Source organism: Perissodus microlepis, chromosome 11 (genome assembly GCF_051167445.1).
Source record: "Perissodus microlepis isolate ML-2025 ecotype Zambia chromosome 11, ASM5116744v1, whole genome shotgun sequence".
Taxonomy (NCBI): domain Eukaryota; kingdom Metazoa; phylum Chordata; class Actinopteri; order Cichliformes; family Cichlidae; genus Perissodus; species Perissodus microlepis.
Genome location: NC_140471.1, coordinates 24,871,611 through 24,893,947, shown reverse-complemented (window position 1 = coordinate 24,893,947; position 22,337 = coordinate 24,871,611). Strand labels below are relative to the sequence as shown.

At 36.9% G+C, this 22,337-nt stretch overlaps 2 protein-coding genes and 1 long non-coding RNA gene across 5 annotated transcripts; 2 read left to right on the top strand and 1 right to left on the bottom strand.

Annotated features, from left to right (window-relative positions):
• The first annotated feature begins 5,588 nt into the window (after positions 1–5,588).
• On the top strand, positions 5,589–7,477 carry LOC146377970 (cell adhesion molecule CEACAM1-like). The gene is given in 6 exon segments (XM_084942632.1): positions 5,589–5,652; positions 5,742–6,059; positions 6,615–6,664; positions 6,666–6,894; positions 7,045–7,293; positions 7,404–7,477. Coding segments are annotated over 6 exon segments (984 nt in total).
• A 2,593-nt stretch (positions 7,478–10,070) lies between these two features.
• Positions 10,071–16,645, top strand: LOC146377969 (nectin-4-like). The gene is made up of 8 exons (XM_084943535.1): positions 10,071–10,203; positions 10,433–10,513; positions 10,602–10,683; positions 10,846–11,196; positions 11,522–11,624; positions 11,933–11,967; positions 12,059–12,111; positions 12,260–16,645. The coding sequence occupies exons 3-8, from the start codon at positions 10,620–10,622 to the stop codon at positions 12,416–12,418; spliced, it is 765 nt and encodes a 254-aa protein (XP_084799661.1). The 5' UTR covers positions 10,071–10,203; positions 10,433–10,513; positions 10,602–10,619; the 3' UTR covers positions 12,419–16,645.
• A 2,747-nt stretch (positions 16,646–19,392) lies between these two features.
• LOC146377968 (uncharacterized) lies at positions 19,393–22,336 on the bottom strand. 3 transcript variants are annotated; one of them, XR_014801627.1, is made up of 4 exons: positions 21,010–22,336; positions 20,637–20,671; positions 20,503–20,536; positions 19,393–20,365 (listed from the first exon to the last, which is right to left on the bottom strand). It is a non-coding gene; the product is annotated as an uncharacterized LOC146377968 (long non-coding RNA). The 3 variants fall into 3 exon arrangements; XR_014801628.1 differs by having other exon boundaries at positions 20,637–21,109; positions 21,497–22,336; XR_014801626.1 differs by having other exon boundaries at positions 20,637–22,336.
• Between the last annotated feature and the right edge of the window lies 1 nt (position 22,337).

Genomic DNA, 22,337 nt, shown 5'->3' with positions numbered 1-22,337 from the left:
TCCACCCTCGGCTGCAGTCGCAGATGTGTCGGTGATTTCAAAGTTTTGCTGGAGTTCAGCAGTTCTGTCGCTCTGTCCTGCTCCTCCTCTGGATCCTCCCTCTCTTCCCTCTGACTGAATGACAGCTCTGAGGTTACAGAAGGTGACAGAGTTCAGCTCACTGATGGAGGCTCCACTCTCACTATCATTAGTGTGACCTGTTATGATCAGGGACCATTCAGGTGCAATGTGTCCAACAGTATTAGTTATGAAATCAGCCGACCGGTGAATCTTTTCATCCAGTGTGAGTTTATGGCAACAGTACAGCACACCTGCCAGTTATTATCAGACTCTGTACAAATTCCACCTGTTTCAGCAGAAGCTATGGCTCTAAAGGTTACATTGAAGCTCATCCTAAAATCTGAGCCCATAAGCCCCATCGACTGTAAATAACATGACCTGTAGGCTCCAGTGGTGCAAGAGATCCAGACTCCGCAGCATTAAATGGCTCAGGGTTTAATAAATGATGAGTGACATCCTAGCAGTTTTAAAGCACTGAATGGTCATTATTCACTTTCTGAGTATATCAGCCTGGTCTTACATAAAGAGGAAAATTATTCTATTGTGTAAAACTGAGAACAGTATTGAAACAGATTAAAGACAGCCTGTTATTTTTATCTTATTCAACAAAACAGAAGATACAAAGTATGCAAAGTAAAGCAAAGTATTCATTGCATTGCAACAGGAAACAAACAACTTACTGTAATCACATCTTGTTAAATTAAAGAATGAAACAGAGCGAGTGTCGCACCCTGAGCCCACTCACATCTGTGTGTTTGTGAGTCTGAGTTTTGGGGCTTTTTTTCTTTTTTTAACCATCTCTATTTCAATAATCAGACATGGTTTGGAAAAACTGAACACAGAAGGTAATTAAGTTATTTGTAGATTAGACTCCAATGATTTATCATAGCAGAAACATTTAATAGGGTGTAGATGCTGGTTTTGGTGAAGATGAAGATGGAGGCTTTGATGTGGCTCTGAGGGACCAGGATGAGACTGAGATGGGGAGGAGGCGGGTCGCATGGATGAAAGTCAGAAAGAAAGAAGAGCATTTAGACTCTCACAGAGGTTGATTGTCTCGTAGAAGACAACCAACAAAATGACTTGATCAGAGTAATGATGTCAGTAGTGAGTTTGACAGCATGGGAAAATGAATAATGAAAGTAAAAAAGTTAATATAATTTTGTTTTACATTGTAACTTCAAAGGTTTATCTAAATAGTTGATTAACTTTTTAGTCAAAGCAGGCTCACCATATTTTAACAATAGGATTTTTTTTTCAGAGTAAACAACAAATATCCAACATTTGAAAAGGTTTCTCTTCAGCTCATTCAAATTCTTGTCTTATTCCATTGCAATGGAAAGACTTAATAGCCAATCATAAGTGAATCATTAGATCTAACATAGCTCTGTTCTGACTCCTTGGCAAAAATGAGTGTGAAGCAGATCCATTCAGAGCTGTACAAGAAATCAGTACAGAATGATTTGTATTCATTTCCCACAAAGGTGAGTCTGAATGTTTCTGCAGACGTAGTTTTCAACAAAAATACTGAATCATCCTTTTAATGACTTCTTAACTTCTCCTCCTCAGAATGAAAACAATGAAGAACAGAAAAGAGGACTCAAGTTCTTAGTAACTACATTTTAGAAAAGAATAAATTAATTCATTAATACTTGTGTTAAGTGTGCAAAAAGGTCCAAGTAATTAAAATAATTATAAGGTGTTTAAAGAATGTGAGTTTCATTTTTATACCTTGTCTTTATTATAAGACACAGCATGTATCTGTATGTATATGCATTCCCAATAAAGCTTTTAAAAAGAGTGCCTTTTGTATGATTGCTTCTGTCACAGCTTACTACAGAGGGATAAATACACCTAACTTCACTTGTGAAAATAGGCAAAAACAAAAAACAAAAAAAAGCAATACAAGTATGAAGTTTTTTCCAGCCTGTATTAAGGCCACCAAATTGAGCACCATTTCAGGTCAGTGGGTGGACATGAGGCCGCATGCTGCTGAAGGCTGAAGAGCAGTGTCCTGGGTTCAAGCTCAATCCACATCCCTTTGCTGTGTGTCTTTCCCATCTTTCTCTCTCCCTACTTTCCTATCCATCTTTAACATCACTATCCAACAGGCAAAAAGCCAACAAAACAAAAGACCATGTTAATGCAGCCTTAGCTTATTGGGAGAATATTTGTAATCTGCAGATGCAAACCAGCAAATTGTGTACCACATTTCCCTGCAGTTTGATCCGTTCATCTATCAGTTTTCTTCTGCGTATCCAGTTGAGGGTCAGTTGCCTGTAGAATATCCCAGCTATCATGAGAAAAGAGGGGAGGTACACCCTGGAGATGTCACTAATTTGTCACAGCTTACAAGATACAGAGACAGACAACCATTCACATTTACAGCTATGGCTGTGAATCGCCATTAAAAATCACCATTTAATCTTAACATGCATGTGTCTGGATTGTGGGAGGAAGCCAGAAAGAATCCACACAGGCATAGGGGGGACCAAACATCAGTGCACAAACGCCACACAGATGAAATTCATCCCATAGCTGTCAAAATGTTTAATCTAAATGGATTAATCTTATAGACTCAGAAACACTACAATGATCAAACGACTTGAGGAAGTGTTGGCTTCGCTTTGCATTCACACTCACACTGATACTGGTCACACTGACAGTGATCACACTGGAGGTGGAGTGGGCTGATTGCAGGACTGATGAGGCACTGTTGACGAAATTTCCTCCCAGTGAGCCGGCATTTTATGGCTGACTGTTGGTTTGAAAGGAAATTGAGTGACTCTGTGAATGCAGTCACAGAGGGGGTTGATTGTACACAAAGAAAGCATCACCTTATCTAATTTTACAAGCTGTGAGTGTTGATGTTAGATACTGTAACGATAAAGGTGATAAGCTGATTGTAATGCTTTCCAGCCAAATTAATGCTCACAATATTGGTCACTTCTTCATCAGATGGTGATGACCACATACATAAGGTCAAGTTTCTCTGCATTTCTTTGAATGTTACTCAGCTAATCTTATCTTTAAAGCTCATACAGCAATAACAATATTCTTAAACTGCTTATCTCTTTTACTCTTTTCATGTGCCATATCTTAAATTCACTTTTTATTTAATGAGCTTTAGTCAGTTGATGTAATTTGAAAGTATTAAGTGATTCTAGCTTTTATCTTTATATTATTATCTTATAAGTGTCAAAGAAATTCCAGATTATGCAGGAAGTTCCCAAACTGTTTGCCCTGTTGATTCTTAAAATAAATTGCCATTGTTTCTTGCATATACTGACTAAATTAATGCTAACTGTGTTGGAGAAAAACAATGCAAATGTAGTGACAGTTATTTTTTGCAGTCTGTAGCTCTCTCCATCCTGCTGCTGAAAGGATTGCTGGTTCCCAGTACTTTTTGTAGATCCAGATGGAAAATCACCATCCCGTTTACTAGACTTTGCAAATATATTGATAATGCACATGAAACAACAGAAAATGATCTTTGATAATAAGAGGGTAACTCACTGAAGGGAACCTTCACAGTTTAAACATGGCAAACCAACATTATGAAAATGGATTAATCTGATTTATCTGAGAGTTGTGGCATATTAATATTGTTACATTAATGTTATTCTCATTGAATCAGCATCAGCTTGTGATAGAAGTGCTTTGATGGCAAATATTTCAAGCTCTCAATCCATATTTTCTTCTAAATACTTATTATTTAACAAATGTTTTTATTGTTGTCATTGTTGTTGATACAGTCACTAATCTCAGTTTTCTTATATTATAATTGTTCTTTAACAAATTTCATAATGAAAACATTTCTGTAGTTTAACATTTTCACCATATTTTGAAGGTATTTATATATCTATTATTAGAGTTATTTATTTTCCCTCTACTTAAAAATTGCACGTGTGTTGTAGAGGTGAGGTCTAATTTAGAACTCAAAGTGATCCAAACAACTAAATATGTTATATTCAAATACATACACCTGAATTTAATTTATCATACAGTATACAGAAGCATTTCTCTGAAGCCAGAGTAAAATAATTGGATAAATACATCACAGAGCGTCATTTTAGGTAAAAGTCTCAAATTTGCATTTGTTTTATAGAACAGACTTAAGATTCATTCACTGTTACTATATCATAAGGTTTGCTTAATTTGTTAAGCTGTAGGTTTTGTCTGATAGATATTATTGTGGCATATCAAGCCACACAAAATATGCAGGAATCATAAAAAACATAAGAAAATTACTCGATATATGAAAAACGCCTAAAATGGAATACAATTATTCTTATATTTGAAATTATGTGAGCAAATATATTATTATAAAATTATATGAACAAAATAACAGATTTACAGTGATTTAAACTAACAAAATGTGGGACAAATCATTTCTCTTCTGTTATTCTGATTGACTAATTTTTGTAATTTTAAATGTTTTTTTGACAAAATGTAAAAAGAATTGTGCTCTAATACATTATGACACCAGTGCATCTATAAGAAAATGAATTTACCTGTGTAACAAAATATAGTTTTTACTGCAGGTCACAATAGAAATGTTGCTACAGTTATTTAAATCCCTAACACACCCAGTTTACTGTATAATATCATATTTACAATGCAATGCCCACTCACAAAAACACATTATAATTATGTTTTCAGGAACTATACTGTGACACACTGTCAATAATTTATCTCTTCAGCTGATCTGATGGTTGCCTCACAGCATTAGGGCAGTCATACAAGTCGAACAATACTTCATTGTGCATGAATGATTACAAAGGAATTATTTACACATTACATAAGATCTTTATTTCTTTTAATAAATCGTTCATTCTGGAAGCACTAAAGGAAATGATTTGTTTATAAGGCTGTCTGAAGGAGTCTGAGTGTCTCCTCTTTGATCCTCCTCTGCAAGGAAAGCTATGGATCACTGCAGTTGCACCCAAAAGAGACCCAAACCCACTTAGCGGGGAGCACATAAAACTCTCCGTTAACATAAAAGGCACCACCAGCATCATGACTCATAAACCTTCTTCAGATGTTTATATATGTTTAAAAAATAATTCACAAATACTTTGCTTTAGAAGAAATAAAAGAACTAGGAAGGGAATGCAGTCATTACATTTTAAAGTTGTTTTATTTTAGTACAGAAGCTGATCCTGAATATGCCGGCAGGATATGCCCCCTACCATTTTTTTTATTTAATTTTTTGTCTAAGGCTAAAACATTTGGAGAAAACTTGTGCAAAATTAGTTTATCCATCTATACTTGAATAAGGTGCATTTTATATGGTCTGTCAAAAGCTTGATCGTGTTTTGTTTTTTTTTCCTGTTCAGATTAAATCCTGTTTTTTTTCCAAATTCCATTTCTGTATGTATGTACACACAACACAACAGTGTCACAAAGGATCTTAGTGGTTTTCCTTACTGAGTGGGGGGCTGTAGAGGGTCCTGTGATGTGGGTCAATAAAAGAGCAAGAGCTCCTGAGACTCTTTCTGTTTTTGATTTCAGAAGGCAGACAGACAATGTCAGAAAATTCAGTATTGGACAAGACCATCCTATGGACTGCTGTTATGCTTCTTTTATCAGGTAGGCTAAATTCACATGATGTGTAGACAGAAATAAAGGAATGGGGGGGGGGGGTTTCAGTCTTCTGTATTTCTTTTTGTGTTAATCAGGTATGTGTGTAGGTGAGGGTATATTACCCACTGGACCCCTGAGTGGAGCTGTAGCAGGCACAGTGAAGTTCACCACCACTCTCAGACCTCCAGAGAAACCATTCCTCTCAGTAAGCTGGAGGTTCAATGGGGTGAACATCATCAGTTCCACCAGCATCAACATCACTGATCCTGGATATGCCGGCAGGATCTCATTAGACCGAGCCACAGGGTCCCTAGAGCTCAGAAACCTGGCACTGGAGGACAGCAGGGAGAACACTATCACCATCACACCAGATGCAGGGCTGCCAAAACAGGGGAGGACCAATCTGACTGTGTATGGTGGGTTAGTCTTTATACATTTATATAGCACCAAACCTTGTGTGCCCTACACGAGTAAATGCCTGATGATAGTCAAACATGCAAAACTCCTTTTGAATTTCCTTTTGATAACACATTCATAAAACAAACATGACAAGGAAAACAGAGTGTGTGCTTATACTGAGAGGGAAAGTGTGTGAAACAGGGTCCCAAAGGACTAACATATAAATTAAAGTTTGGGTTGTTGTTAGATTGCACTGGATTTACAGGATGCAGTTCAATTACACTCTACCACCACGATATTCATGCTTGTACACTTTAATAATAAAAAATAATAGAAATTCAAACAGAAAAATAAATATCTACCATTTTAAATGTTAGACAGTTAAAAATCTATCTGAAATTGGAACATAATTAATGTATTATGACCCAATGAAATCATGAAGGTGAAGCTGTTTGATAGATTTATGTCATTTTAAAGTTACTGTCACACAAAATGTTACTTAAAGTGACACATATATGTTTCACACAAACTGTGTTGCTTCTTTTTCCATCATTTCACCCAAAGTTGACACTTTTTATCATCTGGAGCCACCATCCGCAGCCCCACAGCCATCCTGATAAGAAGATGAAAGCTCCACCAACCTCACCTGTGAGGCCACTGGCTCCATCAGCTCCAGAGAGTGGATAAAAGATGGCCAGCCTCTTAATCCCAGTGGCGGTGTCAGCTTTTCCTTGGACAACAAGACAGCATCCATACAGCCTGTTCACATTTCTGACCGCGGCACCTATCAGTGTAGAGTCAGCAACCCGGTCAGCACCATGACTGCAACCCATAATCTCACTGTCAGCTGTGAGCATTCACCGTGCATTCACAGTGTTTCTATTAAAGAAAACATGAATAAATCAAGTTAAAATTAATTTACTTTAAACTTTTTTTTAAAGACAGCTATATTAGCAGTAATAGTCTGAATGTCCCTAACACTGTATTTTAATTGTGCAGTTGGACCATACAACGTGTTGATCAGCGGACCCTCAGCTGCTCCTCAAGGTCACAGTATAACGTTGCAGTGCACCGCAGACTCGGTCCCACCAGCACACTTCAGCTGGATGTTTAATGGCAATGAGACGCATGTTAATAACTCGTTGTATATCATAGAGAGGTTAGGGGCAGAAAACACTGGAAATTACACCTGCACTGCCAAAAACGCAGTGACCATGATGGAAAGCTCCACAGTTCTGGATCTGAGAGGTAAGAAACCAAAGAATGCACTAATTCAATAATAGTACAGCCTTTATTTTGTCATCATTTCATATATTTTACAATGTAGTGATGGCAGTTGTTCTCTTTTCTCACTAAAGCATCCTGCATTGCTCCCTGTGGGTCATCCTCAGGGTTGGTCATCTATGCACTCACTCTGAAAGGGCTAATATAAGACAAAGAGCATGTGAGATATGACCAGTGAGATAAATTATTTCTATTTGTTTGCCTTATTGTTAAGGCACAAAGTATTTTTGTATCATTGCTTTATCTGTTTTTATAATTTAATTAATTTAGCCTGTTTTGTTTTTCCTTTCAGGTTCTTTTCCCCGATAAGTGACTCTGGATGCTTAATTAAAAAATCAACCACTTTGTATAAATCATTATTTCGCAGAAGCATACTTTGATGCTACCACTCATCACTCCTCGATAGGATTACTTAAACAGATCAGTAATCATTAACTTGTGTTGATTTGTATCTCACACTTGTTGTGTGATCTATTGGATGCAATAAAAGTTTTGACTGCTTTAATGAATTATAAGGTCATAAATGCTTTTTTATTGTAACCAACACTGACTGTCCACTGTGGAAAACCACAGGTCGCAGTGTTTCATGGCTTCACTCAAGACCTGCGAGAATATTTTGGGAGAAACTGATCAGCAGCACAAATATTACCAGTGCTGATGTGGATTTCATTTTTTCTTGAATACGTCACCACTATGTTTACAGTAATCAGGGACCCACTGGTTTTAGTTGAGTATAGGTTCGCTTTAGGTTTATTCCCCATTTTTTTTATTCTTGCATCTTATACGTTATAAGTTGGATTCGTTATTAAAATCATTGAGTCTCTGGTTTCTCCATTTATTCTCAGTCTAGTGGAGAGCTTTAGTGGTTAAAAAATTTGCTCAACAAGTAGAAAGTTGCAGGTTCAGTTCTTGTCTGTGGCAGCATTCCCCTTTGGCTTTGCATCTGCCAAATCAATCATCTCTGTGCCACGTTTTACTGTGAGTTTCTTCTTTCTGTGTTTAGTCAGTGTCTAATAAGTTATTTTCCCATTTTACTTCAGCAGCTGGTTGACTCTTGTGGTTCTTTTTAAGTTTTGCTTCCCCCTGAGATTATCATTATTACCAACAGTCTCCACTTCCCTAGTCAGCCCTCTAAAGATTTTTTTATTTAATTTACTTTAATTTAATTGTATTCCTGTAACTAGCATTTTTGAATTATTCTCCTTTGTTTAATATCACCTTTTATAATACAGCTTTTTGCATTTGGGTCCATATTTGAACTAAATCAAAGCACTGAGTTTTCAGTGACCACTGTCTGTGATAAGAAACAATTGTGTGTGTTTTGACTTGAGTACAGCTCAGGATGCAGAGTTGTGCCTGCATCAGTTATTTCCACCTTGCTGTGCACATTTCTAATTCACATGTGCAAAGCAAGCTGAGTTCAAACAACTTGAAACTCACAAAGCTTTGCATCCATGACCTGATTACCCAGTTGTTCATCTGAGACTAATGTAGCCTTCGACTCTGGTGGAGATAACGATATGCGCCTCTCTGAGCTGATGCTTTCTTCAGGAGGCCCAATGAGAGCTCACTGATATGAGGCGCTAAATTTTTTGTTTTGTACTGTTATCATTCGGGATCCTATTTAAAGTTTTAAAGAAGCTAAAAGCCACGGTGGGAACTAGGCTTGCATTGTTGGGCCACTCAGTATGCTGCAGACACACAAAAATGAGGTAGTATTTCAGCTGATCTTTATAACTTCCGTAATCACAAGTGGCAGTCAAAAAAAAAACAGTCTGAGCCTAGAGCTCAGTTTAATATGTCACTGCCCACACTAGAGTTGAGCAGATAGTCAGGCAGAATGAAGAACAACATGCGGATGGTAATAGCATGTAAATAACTGAGTTAGATAAATAAAGTAACTCTGAACTCACACATGAAACTCATTTATAGACTCACTGAGTCCATGAGCCACCACAGGAATTGATGTTGTGTGTGTGTTTTCTTTAATCTTTCTTTCTCTTATCATTAATTAGACCTTGTCAAGCAAGCAGGTTGACAGTCAGAAGTGAGGATGTTGAAGTCACAGACATGTACTAACCATCAAACCACAAGCAAACAGCAGACATGTCAACCACTTCAACCACAGTTTTGAAAACCTTATCACCAGCAGTAACAGTCAGGCTTTTGCTGTTTTCAGTCTCTGTAGTAAAATACAGTCCTCAAGGTAGTTTTATGTGATATGTTCATATGCCCATGGACACATTTTTCAATGCAAAGTCAACCTTTAAACTTTAAAGTTAGGACAATCCACATGAAGGTTAAATGCAGAGATCTATTCTGTGTGCTGAAAAAGCAGAAGTGTATAATACCCCCATTTTTGTCACATGCATATCCATATATGTATGTGCCCTAAAAAACAACCAATGTCACCACGTCCGGCAGTTAATATTTATTGTTAAAGTGATGTTAACTTCGAACGAAAGCGCGGACATTTCTACACCTGCAAATGTTTCATTTATGTAATAGAAAATGGAATAGTTCGAGCCCTACATCCTCAAAATGCTCCCACAGGCTCAAACTGGGATTTGGCTAAATGCACATGTGTTCAAGCATTTTATCAGCATTTTTCTCATGTGGCAATAAAACAAAGTCATCATAGCTCAGTATCTAACCGAGATCACCCTGATTTGACCACACGAGGTCCCCGTTGAGCAGAACATGAAAGGAGGCAGAGAGGAGTAACCTGACATCATGCTCACTACATAGGACTGAGCTGAAAATCACAAAGTTAAAGATCACTGTGTAATGGTTTGGGTACATTTCCAGTAAGAGTTCTGATGGATGACAAATTGGTTTCTGACGTGGCAGTGCCGTTCTTTCTCCCCTTAACGGGTAAGTTTTTTTTATTTGAATGTACATTTTCCTGGTGGATAGCTGTAGGCAGATACAATTATTTAAAAAAAAAAAAGACAAGTTTCACCCCACCCCAAGTTTCATTGCGTCTTAGTCAACAGAGTTATTTGAGCCTGTGGTTTTATGGGAAATGTCTCGTTTTGTTTACTGCTGCATTTAAGAACTTAAATCAGCCTATGTTCCTCTTTGCAAACTCTCTTTTTTTCAGTGGTCTAATGTTTCAGTCTAGTCTCCAGGTTTTAGCCTTGGACTGAACTAAAAGGTTACGGATCCCTCTGTTTGTAACTCTGTAAGTTTCTTTGAGTTTATCTTGAAAGCTGACATACCTAATCAGAGATCCTGTATGATTTGTAAGTGTTCTTTTTCTGTGTTGTTAGTTCCTGTTGTTGTGTACAATGAAAATGTGCAACGGACAATCTCACCTGCTGATTCAGCTAATTTACATTACATTTTTCCCAGGTAAGACCCAGTTTTATGTTTTTACCAGATTTTCTAAAACACTCATGCTATGCTAGAAATGCTTGAAAACATAATGAATAAATACCAGTTTGAAACCTGATCTCTTTTCTATTTTCGTCTCTCTTCCCCCTCATCTTTCTGTCGTCATTTACCTTTTGGCAGTTTTTGTGGCACAAAGAGTCGAAGTCTCACCTCAAGTGACTGGATACATTGGAAATGATGTCACCCTGAGCTGTCAGTTAATCCAAGGACCAACACATACCAATGTTACTCAGGTTCAGTGGGCTCTCCAGGATGAAGAAGGAACAGGAAAAAAGAAAGTCACTCTCATTGTTTTCAACAGTATGTTTGGAGTGAATATTTCTGAGAGTCCACTGAAGGAGAGAGTGGCGTTTGATAAACATTCGTTGATAATTAAGGCTCTAGAAATGAAAGATGCAGGATCCTATATCTGCAGCATTTCCACTTTTCCCAGTGGTACATTTGAAGGAACCACCAAACTTGTTGTTCGAGGTAAGACTAACTGCTTTTATACACTGAGCTGCCAAAACAACATTTAATGTTATATATGAGGTAATATTTATTAGGTAAAATCTTCAAAATTTAGCTGACACAAACCAAACATTCAGTTTGAATAACTTTTTTCTGCTTTTGTGTCGTATTCATTTTAACATCAGAAATTTTGACCAACATCTAATATTACTCATGATTAAAGTTTCCATGTTTAGTTAAAATGTTTATGCTGTAAAACATGAAAGCTAGTTTTTGTTAGTAGGCTGGTTTAATGTTAGTTTAATGTTAATGAGTTGTGGACTATAATCATACTTTATTCCGCCAGAAACGAAACCATTGTCAGCAGGAATAGTTCTTGCTATAGTGACTGCTGTCTTGTTGCTGTTAGCGATCATGGTGGCCATGCTTTATTTCATCCGCATTAGAAGGTGAGTGTATGTTCTCGTGTGTTATTTGTATTATAGAGACTACTGTTGACTGAATCATATTTGAGGGATCCATCGTCTTTGTGGCCAAAATTCACCATAAAGGAAGGAAATCCATTTTATGGTCAAGACTTTAAGCCTTAAGAAACTTTAGACTCTGGGAAACTGTTTGCTGTTTCTGTTTAATTGCTGTTTCACGGACCAAACAGCAATTAAACTATAATCATCAGATTGATCAAAACTTATAATTGTAGCTAAAAACCAAACTTCTCTTCTAAATCACCAAAATCACTTTTGTCTCGTTTGCTCAGACGCCATTCTTCCGCTGGGTTTCGTTTCGTCATTGGTAAGAACATGCACAACAATTTCCACTAATTGGTTTTGTAAATACTTAAATTATTTTCATTTTTCTGTAACGAAACATGTATGTCTTTCAGGTACGACTGGTCCAGAGAGAGAGTCACAATCATCTGCAACTGAGAGAGACCAGGTGAGCTCCATGGTTTGAGGGTCCATTTTTGAACTTGAATGAATACGTTTTGGTCAGATACATTTAATTTATATTTATGCTGTTGTCCTGCCATAGTTTTTTTAATTACAAGAGAGCAAGTATCATATTTTCTTACATGTATTCACAGGATGTGGTGTACTCTGACATCAAAGTGAAACCGTCCAGAGATGTCTCTCCTTTAACCAATTACAAACTCAGAGAGAGCGTGTATGTTGACGACGTCACGTACTCCGAGGTCATAGTTTCTCGTCAACCCAAATCAGACACAGAGTATGTTTACGTTTAGCATTTTTATCGTTTTTCTGTTGTGTTTTTGTGTTGGTTTAGTTTGTTATTGTGATAAAAAATTGCCTGATGATAATATGAACACTTGTTTAGGTGTTTAGTCGTAACCAAAGGAATATTTTGGCCTCATGGTTTCATGTGTGCATGTGCTAGAAAAGCACCCACAGGCTGCAAGTCAGAGGACTAATCAGTGTTTGATCTAGTCTAGCAGATGCTGCTCTATCACTGCATAAGAAAAAAAAAATTCATCTAATTGCAACAAAGAAATGCAAAGTTGTGTCGACCAAGGATCTTTAATATCCAGCCAGTCATTGCTGGTATATTTCACCCAGCTCTGAATCCACTTTAAATGGCTGAACCAGTAAAACAACATGATAAATGTTTAAAATTACAGAAAAAATTTTGATAGTTCACTGAGGCTGTCCTGTAATTATAAAATATGTTATAAATTATAAATATGTTCATTTAATGTGGGCTCATTAATAATAGTTTAATTGTTTATCTCTTTGGCAATTACATTGGTATAGTATAGGTGTGGGCAGTCTTTATCAATAGGAAAAGCTGTAAATCGTATCAAAGTTGAAATTCAAAATCTATGCACTTTTTGATATTTTCCGAAACTGTCCTGTGGGCCAAATTCAAGTGTTCGCTGGTTCGATTCGGGCCCCTGGGCCTTATGTTTGCCACCCACGACTTTATTCAGCTGTTTTTTCAGGGAATAAATGCAAGCATTCACAATGACCTGCTTTTTGCAAACCTCTAAAGTGTTTTGAATGTAAACTACTTTACTGGAATGAAATTAAACACCTGCATGGTGATCTCCACCACTACAGCAAAAAAACTGCACCTGATATTAACTCTGCAGTCTATCGCTGCATTTCTGCAGGAGCGTTCAGTTACATGAAGCAGTCCGTTCTTGCTTGCTAACCTGACATTTCCAGTGTTACGTGGCCATAAAAGTAAAATTACCCTGCAGAGAAGTTCTGTTCCTGACAACAGCACTGACAACATTCAGTGAGAGTTCCTATTACTCTTCAGCAAACTATGAAAGGAGGAAGATGAAAAGAAATGGAAGATAAACATTAAAAAAAAGTTACACAATCAAAGCAGAAGTAACTGGGCAATGCAGAAACCAGAAACAGAAAGGTTCAACAAAGTTCTCCAGTAAAATCAACTTCATTGCCTGTTGCCTTTATTGAATTTATTCATATTATCAAAGTTTATTACAGCAGGCGTAAACCAAAATCAATAATTGTAAAGATCAGCACTGTATGTTATCCAGCTTCATAACTTATAGTTAAAGTTGAGGTGCTGTACTCTGCCCAGTGTCCTGTCTGCTTGGGTCTGTGAAAAATATTGCTCAATATTACTGTCACAACCCCGTACGCAGGTGTTGCGTTGTGAGCATAGTTTGTGACAAAAACTGGTTTGCAAAAGTGTCTGTCGTGGTGGAAAACTGAGCTTAACACCTTGACTATCGAATGCTACTTTCTAGCATTTCCTGTCAGCGTTATTTGGTTGTGGGTGTGAAAATGTTGAACACAAGATGTGTACACATGTGACATCTCCAGATTCACTCTGTGCTGTCAAAACAAGTGTAAACTTTTTTTTCCGTAAAATCTTATATCAAATGTTTATATTTATTTTCATTGTGTAATATTTGAAAGTTGTGAAATTCGATTGCATCGATGTAATGCTTTAGAGATAATGTTCTCCAGTAGACGGCTACATGGGTGAGTACTTCTGTTAATTCTGCACATGGTTATTTGTGGTTGTGTATATGTGTGTGTGTGTATATATATATATATATATATATATATATATATATATACACACACACATATATATATGCGCCAGATGGAAAAGACACACATGAAATATTTACATATTAAATATTCAGTCCTATCCAGTCCAGTCTGTTCTGATTGTAATAACTTAAAAGTAAAAAAGAAATAAATACATAAATAAATAATAAAGATCAAACAAACTATGACAAAAAGAAGATGACTTGCAAATTGCATAGTGTTGCTGATTTTGTCCACTTTCAAGTAAACAGAGTCTGTCAGAAAGAGACAGATCTCACATTATGGGGATATGTGGCAAACCAAGAAAAGGAAGAAGTATTTGCAAAGAGAAAGAGTCAAAGAGAAGTTCTACTTCCTCATCACCCAGTTTGAGCTTTATCAGATCATAGATGGTACAATCATTCAGTAATTAGCCTCAAAGATGGGGGTTAGAATGGGCCCTCAATGCCTATTAGATTGTCATGAGATTTGTTATCATTCATTCAAATGGATGATCACACACAGTAATACTCCAGATCTGGAATAAGCACTTCAAATACAACGTTAACACTGTGTAACAAATTCATTTGCAAAGATATGAACCCATCTTTGTGCTGCTAGCTTAAAGTTACTGTCACAGTTGTCACATGTTTCTCATACAGGAAGTCAGTCACAGTGAAAGTAAATTGGAAACATTTACATTATGCAAAAATTACCAGACTATCGGAAGTGAGCAATGACAAACCAGTTTACAGTAAACATTTGCTGTCCGAAGTTTTAAATACCCTAAAAATTAAAAGCCAAAAGCACATCTTTGTGACTATGATGAAAAGTTCATAATCAGGTTTTGGGTCAGGCTACATTGTGACTGTTTCTCAAATACTTATTTTGCAAGTTTCTTTGTGTTCATATCTCAGGGTAAAGATGGTTTACAGTCTTACAGTCCCTAATGTAGAAGCCCTAGGATTGTGTGTAAGGAACGACGGTGTGGAAAATCCACACTTATCTTTAAAATTCTCTTTCCATTACTGATGTAGTAATTTTTTACTTTGCTGTGTTAGGCTCCTTGGGTTTGGACCCAGTGTCTTGAGTTCATGTAGGTTTTTTATTCATTCCTTTTATTCGTTCTATTATATGATTATATTTTAGTTCTTTATTGCTTAGTCCTTTGGTTTTTGGTATTTTTCCCCTCTGCTTCCTACTTTAGTTATTTATGTTTCTAGTTCTTTGTTCCTTCGTCTGGTTAGTTCCCTTTTGTATCAAGTCTGTCTTGATCTTTTGTCTCCGTGTTTGTTTCTCTGTCTGGTCTCCGTCACTGTATTTGTTTACTTTTCTGTCAGTGTCAAGTCAGCAATTTCTATTTCCTGCTTTACTTTGACAGCTTATGTTCCGGTGTCAGATATAGTCTCGACTGTGTGTCCTCCTTAAAGTCTTAGTTTAGATGTCTGGAAAGAAGCTTCACACACTGATCAGGGATTATTACCAGCTGTTTTCATGTGACAAAATAGCAATATTCCTAATGTTTCAACTTATATTATTTAAAAAAAATCATTCCATCTAAATATTTTACTGAATTTCTTAACACACAGCTCATATCCAGTAATGGAGTATGTAATCCAAATTTATGTAATGAGCAATTATAAACATGAGAAAGCAGAAATATTTTACTATTTGTTGCCATTTTACGGGAAATAAGGAAGCTGGTCTTTCCATAGAAACATAAGCCATCAAAAAGTATTTGGTGGTTAAAATGGGACAAACTGCATGATATATGTTGTTTGTTTTGAATTCTAACATGCCATTGACCTTCAAAAAGCTGTTCAGACACAGCAATGGGCCAGATGTGACCCGGGGGCCATTCAGTGCTCAGGTTTCCTCTGAACAGATTCATCCTGCCTGCTCTCCATCACTCCATCTGTAAGGAAAATCTCTCTCAGCCAACAACTCTCCTGGCATTTATTCACTTACCTGGGATCATCTGATTACCTGATTGTTTTCTTAGAGTTGTAGGTAGTTTTCCGTGACTTTGCACAGGCTGTAGTAAAAAAAACAATTGTAGTCTTTTATCTCTCCCAGTATTTTGTCACCTTTGACTCTCTTGTGTAGAACATTGGGTAGCGACACTATCACAGTCCTGTTTGTGCGTGTTGCAGCATTTTTTACTGTACAAAAACCAAATGTGGTTACAAACTTACCATACCGCTCTAAGCCTGATGAACTGTCTCACTCACCTGTCAGTTTTCAAACATTTTTTCACAGTGTCAGTCTGTGGTTGTGAAAGTGTCTGCTCACTCGCTGCTGTCAGAGCATTTTCTTTTCTTCATATGTCATAATGAAAGTCAGTACTTTATTACATTTGCAATCTGTGCTGTGAAAGTGTGAGAGATGTTTCTGTGTTTGGTTTTTATTACTATTGTTATTAATAATAACTGAATTTCCTTGAACTGTAGAGTTTTGTCATGTCTTTGTGAAAGTATTGGTGCAGTAAGCTCTTCAGTGCTGGACAGAAACTGAAAAGTACTACTAAAAGTAGTACTAAAAGTAGTACTTTTATTGAAATATACTGTTACATAAGATTTTCCATTATATTTCTCTGACAATTATTCTTGTTAGTCATTTGATAGTATACTGTTAGATCATTAAAAGTATATATGATTATATATCAAACCGATTTCACAAAATTTATTTTAAAAAGGCAGTGTGTTTTTCCACCACACTAGTTTAATTTTTATAAGATATTTCAGAAAGCAGCACATGGGTTAGGTTGACTAATATATCCAGCAAGTGTAATTTTGTAAAGTTTATGTAACATACCATCCCCCCCACAGACTACAATAAAAATAAAAATGAGCACTGAAACTAATAAAGATGAAATGAGCAAAGCTAGATTAGAAACAGGGGGAAACTGAGAATTAACAAAAATGTGCTTGACAGTGACCTTAAATCTTCCAGTAGTTGCTGAGAGTCTCGTACATTTAAATGCCACAATTGTCTATGGTAAATATAATTGCAAATTAGATGATATTAATGAGATTATTTTTCTCCAAAAGGATGGACAGATAAGTCAACTTCTAGTGTAGCTTTGAAGAAAATTAGGAAACTATGCAGGAAACTACAAGTAAACTCAGATGAGATTAGCAACACTGCTTCAGCTGAAGGCAAAAGTAACACTAATAAACACTCATTACAACCAAGGTACACTGAAACACACAACACAAGACCACTCCGGGTGCCACTCCTGTCAGCTGAGAACAGAAACTAAAGCTACAGTTTATATATTCACCGAAGTTGAACAAGTGAGGAAACGATGAGTCTTGAGTTCTGCTGTGGCATTGAGATGGTGGGTCAGAAGTTGTCATAAGAAGAAAGCATGGATCTATTGTGCCTCTTATAAATAGTTCTGGCTGGTGCTGTTATGGGATTAAATTGCAGTAGCATCAGTAACTTCAGGATTTGATTTATACAGAAAACTTCACCAATGATTTTTCTGTTCTTCTGTTTGCATTAACTGCAAGCTTATATGACATCTGTCTAAATGCTCCTGATGTACGTTTTGCCTTGAAACATTTCCACTTCAACCAGATTGTTTCTGTAATTGTTCAAGGAAATGCACTCCCATAATTATGACTTCAGGAAGCACCACCCTGATAAACACAAGATATCTGAAAACTCTTGGGGAACAAGAGAGAACAACAAAGCATCATCTGTGACATCCTTCATGACCAACATGCTCGCTGGGTGTCACCTTGCTGAGTCATTAAAATTTTGAAGCTGGAAATCAAACATGAGATGTGGAATCTTGTCTGTGTATATGCCCCACAAGCTGGATGTAAGTTAGATGAGAGAGGGGAAGTCTGGAGTAAGATGAATGAAGGGGTGCAGAGTATTCCCAGAGGGGAGAGAGTGGTGACTGGGACAGACTTCAGTGGACATGTCAGTGAACTGAACAGAGGTGATGAGAAAGTGTTGGACAGGCATTATTTTAAGGAGGAGGAATTGGGATGGACAGATGGTGGTGTATTTTGCATAAAGAAAGGAAATGGATGTGGTGAAGAAAAGGGAGGAACATAAAAGTGGAACAAGGTGCAATCTAAAAGCAATAGCAAAGTGGTATCAGGGGAGAATGAAGCTAGACAGCATCGAATGGTAGTGTGTGTAGGATCACTTTGGAAACCAAGAAGAGGAAGAGAGTAATTATAGGATAAAATTGTTGGTTAAATGTTGCACAGAGTTTGGGGAGGAGTCTAAACAGGCTCTGAATGGTATGGGAGTGTTGCCAGCTAGAGCTAGAGCTAGAGCAGGAGCAGATGAAAGAGAGCAGGAGACATGAAGAGAATACATGTATGTGAATGAAAGTGAGGGAACTGAAATGATAAAAATGTAAGAATAGTGCACAAGATACGTGAAGAAGAGATTGGAGGAAGGGTTGAGTGGTTGGAGATGAGTGTCGGGGGGATTTGTGACAGGGGGACAGCAACAAGAGTGAAGTGTGATTTATGATTTATGGTTTGAAGACTGCATTGACAAAAAGACAGGAGACAGAGCTGGAGATGCTGACATTTTCATTGGGAGTGAGCAGGATGAACAAGATTACAAATGAATATATCAGAGGGACAGTTCAGGTTGACAGTTTTAGAGGTAAAGTTAGAGAGGCAAGACTGAGATGGTTTGGATGTGTGCAGAGGAGGGATAGTGGATGTACTGGACAAAGTATGCCAAAGATGGAGCTGCCAGGCAGGAAGAAAAGAAGAAGACCACATAGAAGATGTGAAGAAGGACATGCAGAGGGTTGGTGAGACAGAGGAGGATGCTGGGAATAGAGTAAAATGGAGTAAGATGATCAGCTGTGTATACCCCTGAAATGAAGCAGCTGAAAGAAAAAGTGATATTGTGTAAACACATTTTATTGTCATGTCTGAATGCTATTTACTTTACACTAGGCACACATATTTTGCAGGCAATTTTCCAGACTCCATAAAGTTTGATTTTGTGTCTGTCTTTAAACTAGTGGTGACACGGTTTGTACTGATTGGTTGCAGAGTTGAAGGGATTGACTGACTTTGCTTTGACATGTATGAAAAAGGTTTCGATTTTTTTTTGTGTGTGTCTTTTGCAGAGATGATTCTGTTATGAAAATGCCTCAACAGTTTTGAAAATGATACAAATGATACAAATGATGTTGTGCAGCAATTTAACAGTCAAGTTAAGTTTTTATTTGTATAGCACGTTTAAAAGACATCAAATGTCGGCCAAAGTAGTCAAAATAAAAAGAGAAATTATAATAAATGAGGTAAAAAGATTACAAGACATTCATTTATACACAAGCATAGTCTTATATGCAAATGTCTAACAAGCATATATGTGTGTGTGTAAATATATATATATACATATACATATATATATAAGCCTTTGAAGATAGGTAGGTCTTCAAGTTTGATTTGAACACTTCCAAATTTAAAGGTTAATTGCATTTCATCAATTGAGCACATGAGGTCCCCGTTGCACTGAAGCTTGTTCTGCTACTGGCTCATGGAAGAAATATTCACAGCCAACAATTGATTTTGGAACCAACAGCCAAAAGACCCAACTAAATCTTTTGATTGCAAATAGCCCTCAATACCTTTCACAGAGGTACACCATCAGGAGAAACAAACCAGGCAAATATATGGAGCGCCGTGGTGGCCAATCATATATTGCAGTGACAACTCTAACACCCATTAAACCTTCCACATTTTGGGCCACTGCTGCCCCAAAACACCTTTAAGTGGTGTCCCTTCTGGGAATGTGCAATGCAGGAATACTTCCTATGACTTCCTCTCTTTAGGCAAATTGTGAAATTGTAAATTGAAAAACTTTGCTGTAATGCAAAGATTGGCCAATGTTTGCTTTAAACCACAGAACCAAGCATGCATTTACTACCCTTTCGGCAGGCATGCATTGAGACAAGAAAAAAAAAGCTTTAAGGGAAATATAGACCAGTAGCATCTTGTAGGCTTTACTTTATGTATCCATTGCTATGAAGATGTAACTGTTGTAATGAGTAATGTAAAAGAGTATCTTCATTTGAAGCGTAACATCCTGAGTCTCTTTATGCTTGTCAGCGGAGGATGAGGTATATTTCAGCATGGTTTGAACTCGACATCACTGCAGAAAAGATCTTGTACCTGCACGTGTAACAGTTCAGTACTTGCTTTTATTCTCTTTGTTTTCATCAGGTTGATTTCAAATTTGTTTTTGTCAATGTAACTAAATTAAAAAAAATTGAGCTAGAAATCTTAAATTAAACCAGCTGTGAGCTCACCTCTTTCAGTCTAACATCACTGTTTCAACTGTATCTGAAAGACAGAATAGTTTTATTAAAAGGAAATGAAACGAGACTAAAGCCATAAAATAAATTGCTGCTCTGTATTAGAAATTTAGAGAAGTAGAACTCACCTGTGTAGACCCGATGATCAAAGACAACGTTACGTCTGAGTGATAAAAATAGAGATTTGTGATTGGCTATGGTTTCAGTATCTGATTTCAACTGTAAATGTTTAGTAAATACATTTAAAAAATGCTGTTGTGATACTAATATGTCATGATAAAATCCTCATCCTGGAGTTTTGTGATTGGTTACAGTATAAATACCTGATTTCAGCAGTCAATTTTCTCAGCTATAAATATTGACTTGCTGACAAACGTTGCGCAGTAATATTTAATAATGACACATTCTTGGTCCTGGAAGAAATATGCTTTCTAACAGCTCACAGACACAGACAGACAGGCAGACACACACACACACACACACACACACACTTGTACAAACCTTCTTCTTCTAATTATGAAATAAGTCGTGCCTATCATGGCCCCATTTATCACCAAGAATACTCCAAAAGCGATCAGTTTTGGTAATCTCACCATCTCACCTTGGTATCGTTATGGGAGAAACACAACAATAAGATTATAACCTCAGACACATGATGTAAGGTAATAGTTCTGATGTTGTTATTTAATAATTCAAACCTATGAGAGTAACTATTTTTCAAACAAATCATGTTGTTGAACTATTTCCATGCAGCCTTTGTTCCTAAATATTTGCACGGATGTGACGAGGTTAGCACAGTCGCCTCACAGTAAGATTACAATCCCATAGTCCAAATGCATCCTTTCCATTTAAACAGCAGACTCACATTGTTAATTGTAATTATGGGAATTAGCAAAAGTCAAAAGTATAACTTTAGCAAATGTTGAGGGTTCTTTAAAAATATTAATTTAGTGTTTCTGAATCAAACAGATCAGATAACTTTACTTACCTTCAACAACAAGTTTGGTGATTCTTTCAAATTTACCACTGGGAAAGGCGGAAATGCTGCAGGTGTACAACCCCGCGTCTGCCATTTCCACAGCCTTAATAATCAGCGATTGTCCTGCCAACTTCACCCTCTGGCTCAGTGGAGAATTGGGAATATTCAACCCAAGCTGACTGTTATAAACAATAAGGGGGACTCCCTCTTGTTCTGGTTGCAGGAGAGTCCACTGAACCTGAGTAATATTTGTATTCTCTGGCTGCTGGATTAATTGGCAGGGCATGGTGACATCATTTCCAATAAATGCAGACACTTCAGCCGAGGCTTTGAGTTGTTTTGCACCCAGAACTGCCAAAATTAAATTGTGACATAGTGGAAAAAAGTTAAGGCTAAAAAAGCTGCTTTTTTCCACTATTATTTTAGTAATAACGTTAATTCTAATAACATTTATTCTAGAATATACTGTGCAGAAAAGAAGTACAAACATAAGAGTCTTACCTGTGTGTAATGAAATGTAAATAAGCGTGAACAGCAGGAAGGATATTCTGTTGCAAATTTTCATTGTGCACAACAGGCAGTGGACAAAAAAGAAGACGTCTTAGCAATCACACAGTGTTCCTGATTTGGTCCACTTTGATGTTAACACAAAGTCTGGCAGCAGGAGACTCAAATTGATACAACATGTGGCAAACACTGAGAAAAAGTGTTTGCAAAGAGAACCACAATTACAAAGTGTGAGTAAGCACACAGAGTTCCTCTTTGTCCAAACCAAAGAGAAGAACAAAGCAAAATTAAAATAAAATTAAAACAACACAACCAAAAGAGAATTTAGAAGTAAAAGAATAAA

Bases quoted from the DNA above. Each gene is read 5' to 3' on its own strand.
- LOC146377969 (XM_084943535.1), top strand. From the start codon at position 10,620: ATGAAAATGTGCAACGGACAATCTCACCTGCTGATTCAGCTAATTTAC. The intron at 11,625-11,932 runs GTGAGTGTATGT...TCGTTTGCTCAG, and splicing joins TATTTCATCCGCATTAGAAG to ACGCCATTCTTCCGCTGGGT. The intron at 11,968-12,058 runs GTAAGAACATGC...TATGTCTTTCAG, and splicing joins TGGGTTTCGTTTCGTCATTG to GTACGACTGGTCCAGAGAGA.